Here is a 10609-nt window from a genome sequence, read left to right as displayed (position 1 = left end):
AAACCCTTTGGAGTTCCCACCCCCAAAGTTATCACTGTTACACGCTTCTTGCCCTGAAAAAGTGATGAGAGCTTTGTCCTTCATACCCAGAGATCTGGAGCTGCACCCCAGGAACCTGCCCACGTCAGCATTTCTGCTCCCACCTCTTTGTCTCTTTTGCTTCTGCAGAGGAAAACATATCAGTACATGTGGTTACCCAAAGGTAACCATGTGCTCTTTAACGAATCAAATCTCTTGCAACCAGAGGTGTCTGAGCCTTGAACTGTTTAATAAGGCCAAGAAATAATTGCTGGCTAACAGCCTAATATAGCATAAAACAAACTGCTGGTGTTGTGTAAGCAGAGTCAGAACAGCGTTCTCAGAGGATTTTATTGCTCCCCTTCATCTACAGAAAGAGCAACCAGGAGAAACCCCAACCAGGGTGATGGATGAATCTCTGCCTCTGTGTGGCTGTGTCAGTGTCTGTGAGACACCTGGAAATCTCCTCCAGTAATATTCCACCCAACATACACTCCTTAGTGCAGTGGTAGTCGGCGTTAAGTGTTTTTGGCAAAGGATGTGCAAAAGATATCATATGAAGGAGAGAATGTTATTCAGAAATATCACTTGGAAACTGATGTTTTGGGAAGGATTTAAAACATCCACACAGACAGACACAAAGGCTGTACATCCTTTCTCTGATTTAATCAAACATTCCTTTTAGGATCTTCAAGAAATACAGGTGAAACCATCACCCAGGATCGTTCAATGAAAATACTATATTCTTGTAAAAATATCACCTCTCCTTTAAATATACTTATTGCTTTAAACATTATTTCCATCTCACTGCATCCACCTTAACTTGGACTGAGCTGTGTGCTCCGAGGGAGCTGAGCTTGTCGCTAACCCCCTGTATATGGGGGCCCATGGGAGGCTGGTGGAGCACGAGAGGTCCCGCAGCCTTCAGCTGGTTCTGGCTGGGAGCTGCAAGCAGGAGATCTGACCTTGGCTCTGTATGACCAGCCTGCCAAACACTTCTCCTCTCCCACTAGCAACATCGATCTCACTTCTTACCCTCAACATGGAATGAAGTTTATTTTTGGAAGGTTATTTTACAGTTCCGTGTGGTATTTTTTGGCAATACTTTTTCTAATTACAATTTAGAGATGATATTTTCTTTAATTTTGATTAATCTGTTAAATAAATATGCAAATATATCTAGTGCTCTATATAAAAAATACATACACACAACAACCCCTGAAATAATAAAACCGAGATTAATAAAAATATGCACTATATTACATGTATGAAATGGCCATCTAGTTTTGAAACTGTAATGAAACTTAATTATGCATCAGTTGCACAACATCATCTAAAAAGAATCAGCATATATAAAATAACGGCATTGCCTTTTTGAAGAGAAATTGAGCATCTCCCTATTAAAAATATAAAAAGAAGCCAACAAGTGTGGTCCATACTTTCATAGGTACCGAGCATGAGATAAATTAGAACGATGGGTGGATTTCTCCATTTTCTCAACATCTCTCTAGGAAGATGAATAAAATGATGTGGCCCTTTTTATTTTTTTTAAGAACATTTACCCTTCAAGACAGGGAATGATCTCCTTTTGATTGAGGCTTATATTAAATTAAGATTTAAAAAGAGGCAAAATTCTTATTCTGGATCTCCACACTTAGAGAAATGTGTATGTAATACCAGTTTAAACACAGCCTTCGATAGATCATTTCAATTTATAATAACAAATAGAAAAGCTTGCATTAAAACCCTATGGGATTAAACAAAAACCAACGCAGACCATCAACAGAGTTCGCACAGCACAGCTCAGTATTAAAATATGTGCTTATGATTGGGCTGAGAGGTTTGACAATGGGCCACATGTACTGACAGTGTACGTCACCTTGTCCTTATTGGCTTCAGCTTGTTTGAACACTCTTGGACTGCCCATAGTTGAGACATACACAGAGTCAGAAAGCATCCTCCGTGTACACTGAAATCACACCTCGTCTTGGGGCCTTTTGCCCAGGTGCACATTTTCCCTGAGGAGATCTGCCTGCAGATACCACGGCTCTGAGCAACTCGATGGAACACTTGGGAAACTGCTGAAGGGCTGTAAAATGAGAACCATAATCATGATTTTGGTTGTGTTTCGTGTTCCAGTAAAGACCAGAGCTAGCTAATGTTAGCATGTAGCCAGCAGAAAGCTCATCCTCTGCACTGCTTCAGATGGAGAGCATAAAATAACATGCGTTAGCAGAATGTTTTCCAGTGCAGGTGCTTTGGTCAGGGAACAGGTACCTCCAAACATCTCTTACCAAACATTCCCATCCCAGCTAACACAGACCTCGCTGCTTGCAGTTGCCTCTGGTTGGTTTTACTTGCATTTTTTCTGAGGCAGCCCCATTAGAAGTTATTCTCCACTCCAATATGCTTTCTTAAAAATGGCACAGATCACTGGTAGTAAATAACTTTCTTTCTGGCAGTTCTTATCAATATAATGCACAGCATCATAGCTTAATACAATTACTTCACATAACAGACATACAAGGACAAAACAAAAGTGTACAACAATGCAGCTGCAGCTATGTTACTATATTACATTACTGGGAGAGTTTCCTTAAAATTTCATCGATTTTTTTTCTGTAAAATTTCAGCTTCTCTTACCAACAATTTTTCTTTTGGCATTTTTGACAAGAAGAAGGAAAAAGTGGATGAAACAGAAATCAGAAGTGAGCAAGATTGTACAAAAGTAACTTTTAAAATATTGGCAAACCGGTGCAATACAACAGTTACGGGAGAAACAAGCTCTGGGCTCAGCATCTCCTAAGTAAAATGGAGCAGGAGAAGAGAGAGCCCTATTATTCTGAAATAAAAATGCTGTTATCATCTCTGATGACTTCCAATTGCTTGATTTGTGCATTCACAACAGAGCTGGGGGTCATTCTATTTCATTAATTTTACTAACTGAATCCTTAAAAAACATACACAAACTGTGATCAGTGAAGGAGGGAGGGGAAAGAGCATCAGACACCTCAGAAACTCAAGGATATTTGTACAGATTGTGTTAAGATTACAAAGAAGAGAAGTTTATTATGTATCAGCTCATGTTTTTCTCCCTTTGTTCCCCCTCTCAATAAAACTTGCTGTATGCCCACAGACATTTTAAAACAGAGATAAATAAACTTTGTCCTTTCGGGTTTCTCTTGTTACAGACCAAGTCATCAATCACTACAAAATGTCACTTTTTGCTTTTACTGGCAGACTTTGAATGCACCTACCGCTCTTCCTGGCTGGAAGGCATTGCTGGTGGATTCTGCTGGGTTAGGCATTGTATAGGAGGCACTTTTGTTTTAAGCCTTTTTTATTTTGGCTCTTGACATCTGTTACTCACTTACTGTTGTACCATGACAAGTTTAGTACCTTAAATGCCTGTAAGATGGAGCAACTGGATGCTTCTGTATCTCCGCACAGCGAAGGCACTGCATCTGGGGAACAATGACATGCCACATGCCCAGGACACAGTAAGTGCCCTCTGCGTAGGAATTGGGAACTGACTGCAACACTTGGGGCTTATTTCAGAAAGCAAATGTCAATTTTGTAACTCGGACATCACGTTAAAATAATTAAAAATGAAGAAAATTTAAACTTAATTGTGCTCAAAAGACATCAGTAGCACAGTGCATCTGTGAATTCCTGCCCAAGGTCCGTGTGGTTTTGATTTTCCCAGCACTGATCTATTTGGCGACTTTGTACCGCTACACTCCGCTCTTCATGTCAACCTCCTGATGATTTTGTGTTTCATCAACGGTGAGGAATTCATCACATGCTCCTGTTTGGTCATTTGACTGTTCTTTGTGAACCAAGTGCACCATTTCTTGTGATTTGCTGGCGTCTCCATTTAATTCTCTTGTCTTCCTGTCCTCCACTGCACCTTTGCCATTATTAATGACTAGCTTTTTCTTCTGCCCACATCTAAATCAAAATAAAAAGAATATAAGTACCATAAATAGAGAGTTACGGAAATACAAAAACAAAATTCAAGTAAATATTTAGGAAAAGGTTCCTGGAAATGAACCTTGTGTTTGCCAGTGCAGACCTATGCAAAGCAAAGTGCAGAGTTTCTCCATGTTATGTATTTTATTTTTGAAAAAATCCAGCATTATGGGCATAAACTTTAGCAGGAGCCCACTGGTCCAATGAGTATCGCAGAATCACAGAATGGTTGGGTTGAAAGGGACCTCAAAGACCATCTGGTTCCAACCTCTCTGCCGTGGGCAGAGTTGCCACTCATTACATTAGGCTGTCCAGTATCTATTGTTGTTAGAGACAGGACCAACATGCACAGTTGAAAGATAGAGATGATTTTCTGATTTGGGTATATCCATATTTATGAACTTGTTATATATCCCACTGTACAGACAGGATAATTCCAAATCCAGACTCAGGATCAAGATTCAACAGCTGAGTGTTCAACCGAATGCACACAGCACAGCTCTCTTAAGATAGACACCAGCTTTTAAAGTTGTACTGTAAAAGTGTTTTCAATGAAGCAGGTTTTGTCTGAATGACTAATATGGCAGTTAAGAATCACTTTTATTCACGCTTACTAACTGATAGCTGAGGGTTATTTTATCCAAAGCAGCTCAGTTTGCTGTGTAAATGTTGGGTACACATTTGGGAACGATTCCTGCTCTGCAACCGTGAAATGCAGAGTGAACACAGGCTCTCAAAAGAGCAGCTCAGATTTTCTTCCTTGAAATGACGGTCAGTGCTTAAACGTGGGACTCCGTATGGAGATCCTAACTCTTTTGGCAACAGGCACTATACAGAGGCAATCTTCTTTGCAACAAGAGGAATAATGAAGACATAAATAAGCAAGTAAATTGCCCTGCACTGAACCTTGAGCAATTTGTTTGGTTTTGTTTTGTTTTAAGATAACATCAGTTTTTATAAAGACAACACCAATTAAACAGAAAAAAAACAACAAAATAAACCCCACAACACCAAAAACACAACGATGAAGCAATGGCTGCCATACTGATGTTGCAACAAATACACAGTTCTCTTTTTTAAATAAATGAATGCTTGGAACATTCCCACCTCACCGCTCAGCTAAGCCTGCCTGAGTCCACAGCAGGTAAGCACTTATCAGAACAAAGGAATCTCTTATTATTTTGATCCTGCTAAAGCAAGAGAAAATATTCCACCTGTTTCAAGCATGCCAGATGAAGTATCTGCTTCAGAAATTGCTCCCCATGGGGATTAGTGCACACTGCTAGTGTCTAATCCGTGAATCCGTGCACACACTCACACCCACGCGCACTCTCTCCTTGGGTCTCACTCCCAGCTGCATGGCAGCTCTACATAAGAGATGTTTTCCACTCACAGCATCTGGGACGTAATTTTTAGCGTTGAGACCGTTTCAGTTCTTGTCAGTTGCAATCTATAATTAGTCATCCTGGCCCTGTTTGTCTGTTTCTATGGTGACTCCGGGTATGAGGAAGGAAACACAGGCAGCCTCTGCTTTTATAGGCATAGCAGAGTGAGATATAAATCAATAAGCTGTGCTGTTCAGGGCATGTAACTCCAGAGCCACTTAACTTTAAAGAAAGCTGTAGATATTTCTGTCTTGCCATGTGCCTGATATCTTTCTTATTTCACCAAGGTCTCTAATAACATTGTGTCAGTGCTTTGTTCCATCACCCCCATCAGGCTTCAGTGTGTTTGAAGAAGTACAGAGTAGCTTACCTCCTCCGGCTGTTAACGGCGATGCACACTGCAAGGATCAATGCCAGTGCCAGAAGAGCGGCAACGATGATCAGCCACTCTGGGGGTTGAGGGAGGGAAGAAGAATGTGTTAATTTATCCCATGTAATTTCAGAGTTTCATGGACACTGAAACATTCTTTAAACTGTAAGGCTTTTTTTCTAGTTTAAATGGACGTTTGCTCATTTTGCAAATTTCTTCTGTGCAAATGAAATACATTTTCATCACTCACATTGCCTATGCGGCCAAAAAAAAGTGCTCATCTATGCCCAGGCCAACTTTGGTGAAATGCCTGTCCAATGTTGGCATATATAAGAACTGCACTTAGGCTGACAAAGGTGTAAAGCTGTTGTATCACTGATTTATTTCAAGAGCAGGAGAAAAGTCTTAGTGCTGAGACACCTGCAATCCCAGGTGAAAAGTAGGATGGACTGAAGGTCAATTGAAACGTCTACATTCTTTTTTTTCATTTAAAATCTTAAGGAGCATTTGTAGGGCAAATTCTAAAAAATAAAAATTAAAATTAAAAAAAAACATAAAAAGGAACAGCAATATCCTAAGGAGGTAAATCTGGAAGGGACCCTAGGAGGTCACATAAGCTGTTTCACTCCAGTGAAACAGAATGAATAAAAACACCCCTGAGAAATGTTCCATTTGCTCTTAGCATTTTTTTAAGAATGGAGATTTCACAACAACCTCCCCTGTTCTTTATGCAGTTGTGTTATGGTTACCTTACCAGACTTTATCTTTGTGCCCTTCCCTGTTTTTTTCTATGTGATTCAATGCCTTGAACTGAACAGAGAACCTCAGCTCTGGACTTGCCAGATCTACACTGAGTGGGATAATTACTCTCTCTTTCTTAAAAATGACTTTACTGTTAATATGTCCCAGAATATATTTGCATTCTTTTGCAATTGTATCACTGTGTTGGCTTCTTTCTATTCTATTCCATTTTAATCTGCAAGCTCTTTTCTGCAACACTTGTCTCAAGCTATAATTTTCACTGAACATTTTCACATATACGATACTTTGCATCTACATTCACCAAATTTTGTCTGATTGTATACCAAAGTATCAGGATTATTTATCTCTAAATCTTGTTTTCCAAAACACACAGCTTCTCTCATCTAGATATTGCTATTTTATGAGTTACAGTATGCTCCACTTCACAGACTACTAGTGAAAATGCTGAACGTTACCTGATTCAGACCAAAACCAGAAAAACAGTACTTGACCTACATTTTTGTCTCTTCAGCTCATACTCATATCATTCTGTGCTTATATTATTAAAATACATGACTTGGGAAACCTACCTGGTACGGGGGCTGACCTTGGTTGTGACTTTACAGTTGTTGTTGTGGACTCTCCAGGGACAGGAGTAGGTTCACCGTCTCCATTGTATGGTCCCTGATCACTACCTATACTGGATGTAGACCCTAAAGAACGAAACCATCTGTTAGTACAAATATCCTTACTGGGTATTTCCCAGGGAGGCACAAAAGCTATGACTTTCTTTATCAAAAAATTATGTCTAGAAAGCTCAAACCAACAAACAACATTGGCTATAATCATTGTACTCATCCAAACTATTGCTAGCTTTCTTATTCTGAATAACAAAGCTTATGGTTGTGCCCTTTCACCTCTCTTATATGTTTCATTTTTGATTGTGCTACACTTTCATGAACCAATATGCAATGATAGTTGCCTAGAAATTGTCTGCAAAGAATATAAAGTCTTCTGCAAATTGGCAACTTCTTGAAGAGGTTTCTACTGCACAAGCCAAAGATCTTGCATGTTCTATGGGGAAAAGAGAATGAGAAAAGAGTAGAGAAAGAAAACTGAAAATGGTCAATAAGAAGAAATTTTACAACTTTTAATTTTATTTCTATACAGGATAAAACGGAATTTCTAAAACTTCCCTGCTTTCAAAAAATAGAAGTATAGTTCTCTGGACGGTTTACATTTGATAGCTATGTATAACGTGGGACCTTAAAAATTCAAAACGTTTTTCTTATTAGCAAAAATTCTCTCTGTAAACATAGAGATGGATCCCTTGGCACTTTAAAATACATTTTGTAATTTTGTTCTAAGACAGAATTAGATCTTAAATCCAAACTAGTTCTTCTAGTCTCACATACTTCCTGTGATAGTTATACTGCCTGAAATCTTACGTGATGACAGTAATATTTCTGGCTCACACTGTTGCCACATGGGTATTCCATGTCTAAAATTGTTTGTATACAGTGTTTCATGTGGGACTACAACTTCATTATCAGTACAAAAACAATATTACAGATCTCCACCTCTCTGAATTCTTTCAGACTATGATAGAGTAAATTAGACACCCATAATCCGTTGCAAAGTTCTTTTTCTTTAGCACATATTGCAGCTCTCCTCTGGCCAATGTTTCTGATCTCATTTCCTAACAGCAGCTGGCAAATACAAACTAAGAAGCACATTCTTCCCCACTGTTGAGCATAGCCAACAAGTAGTTCATGAATGTTCCAGATGTTTTCATTATTATTAACAAGAAACTTATTGACTGATGAGTTGTTCTGCGATAGCTCATCCCAACGGACAGAGCACTAACTCAGCAACCAGAGTTCTTGATCTAGCCTCCAAGAAAGCAGACCAAGAGGATTGTACTGACTTGCCTAACTGGCACTTCAGTGGATATTTTTTAAGGTGCTTTATGTCACCCTTGAGAAATGGCAGAGCTTTTCCACCACAAAGCCCCTTAGAAAAACATTTATTAAAGATTCTTGTGCTAAAAGAACTGCTACATTCACCCTTCCCCTCTCCTGACCACTGAGGAGAAGCAGAATTCGGCCATGTCTCCTGATGTCCTGGCTCTGGGGAAGGTGCCTGTAGTGGGCAGGGAGGCCTCTCAGCTGCTAATTCATTTTGATGACATACTGGGTTTTCTTCTTTTTGACAGATATTTTTTGATTAATTCAGTGGACAGTTCTGTTATTCTGAGACATTTGGACAAAAGGTCAGTCATTAGAGCAACGTCAGACCACAGCTTTAAAACTGCTGCAGAGGAAAAGAAACTGAAAGCAAGCAGTACAGTATATGAAACCATTCATTTGTTTGGAAAAAGCCTATAGCTAGAGCCTGCCAATATATTAATGAATGTTTTTCATTCCATTACAGCTATACAAATGAAATAGCCCTTCAACAAATGAACTTTTTAAAAAATGGCAATATTTGTAATTCCCTTTGATAGTATTTTTAAAAAAGCACTAAGAGTAGGTAAGTGAAAAAAAAAAAGAGGTGCATTCACCTTGAAAAAGGCCTTCAGACCAGTCCATACAGGTTTTCTACGCTCAAAGCAGAAAAGTAGCAAACATTTTTTCAAATTGTGTAATGTCTGCACACTAAATTGAGGCTGCTGGGCCTAATTAAGTGATAGGGCAGTGAGTGTCAAGAAATGAATTTGTTGCAGTAGGAAACAGTTATTAAAATAGGATTATCTTTCCAATAAAATGCAAATACATATTTTGCATTTATATTGCTGTATCTATGTCTAAATACTATAATTTATGCAGTTTTGGTAGGAGTGATATTACTGAGTCAATATAAAATTCTGAAGAAAAAAAAAGGACAAATTCTACCTGTATGAATTAACATTAATTAATGATAATTTAAATAGACTCCACAAAAGTGAGTGGAGCTATGCCAGGGTAGAAATGGAAAAAGAAATCATGCAAACTTAGGAACATAAAGCCTTCACTCTAAATCCCATTTCTAGCTAAAATTTTTCAAAATGACTACATTCACTGGAAACAAATTCTAACTCCCAGTCATTAAGAACAATAGAATTATCTTTAAAATATCTGCTGTATAATGTTAAATATATATAGGGACATTATTGAGCTTATGTGTAATCACAGAGTACTGGCCAAAATCTACCCTGGCATGGTTCCAGTAACTTCCAGGAAAGTGCATGAAAGCACTATTTGGATCAGTTTGAGAAAGAAGGAGCTTCTGGAAAAAAATAAATTACTGTTAGAATGATGATCTGTATGGAAAATGCATTTGAGAATAAGGAAAATCCCTTAATATCCTGTTCTATTAACAAGTGACAAAAAAAGAAAAAGGTATCTGTAGTGAAATAAGTAAAGTATTAACTGCACTAACATTATCAGATGAATAACCCCTTTGAAATAAACTGTTCACAAACAAAATGTCGGTTACAACCCAGTCACTGGCAAGATACCAGCAACGGATATTCCTACTAAGGGGAAAAAAAGTTTGCACAAGAAATTTTTGAAATGCGTTCAACCAGTGCAGAGGGAATGAGGATGGCTGAAAAAGTGACAAGTAGTTGTGTTACAGAGCTGTCATTAGAGCCCATTTAAAAGTAAGTCAAAATGCTAGAGTGCATTCATGGACATAAGGAGAAAGCTAACAATTTTTCATTTTTTGAGAAGTGCTACAAAATACAGATAGTAGAATATAAGAGAAGGATATCTGAAAAGCGCTACTATCAGTTTTTGGGACAAGTACTCTGCTTCATAGAGGAAAATATTCCCTTCAGTGGCATGTTAAATGAGGCCTATAAACATATTGAAAAATGTCAATTAAAAAACCCCCCAAAAACAAACAAGAAAATTATAGTACAAGCATAACTAAAAATAATGGATATTACAGATACTAACAGAAAGTCATCATTGACAAAAACAAGAACTGACAGTTGGATAAAAGAGATCACTTGCAATGCGTAGTTCTTACTAGGAGGAGGAGGGGTCTGTAATCGGTTAAGATGATCATCAGTGTCTGGAAAAACTCCAGGTATCAAATTGACATGAGAACCATCTGTGGCATTTGCTTGTCCACTTTC

The 10609-nt window shown here is 38.4% G+C and overlaps 1 protein-coding gene across 2 annotated transcripts in view; it reads right to left on the bottom strand.

The window, feature by feature from the left end:
- The window catches only part of CD44 (CD44 molecule (Indian blood group)), a 104369-nt gene continuing 94425 nt past the window's right edge, over nt 666-10609 (bottom strand). For both annotated transcript variants that reach the window (XM_021401870.1, XM_021401871.1), the window contains 3 exons: nt 7077-7199; nt 5746-5824; nt 666-3969 (listed from right to left, as the gene is read on the bottom strand). In XM_021401870.1, the coding sequence (XP_021257545.1) occupies nt 3753-3969; nt 5746-5824; nt 7077-7199 (419 nt within the window). In that variant the 3' untranslated portion in view covers nt 666-3752. The remainder of the gene's footprint in view (nt 3970-5745; nt 5825-7076; nt 7200-10609) is intronic.

Source organism: Numida meleagris, chromosome 6, assembly GCF_002078875.1.
Source record: "Numida meleagris isolate 19003 breed g44 Domestic line chromosome 6, NumMel1.0, whole genome shotgun sequence".
NCBI classification, from domain to species: Eukaryota; Metazoa; Chordata; class Aves; order Galliformes; family Numididae; genus Numida; species Numida meleagris.
This window is presented reverse-complemented; position numbering and strand designations above follow the sequence as displayed.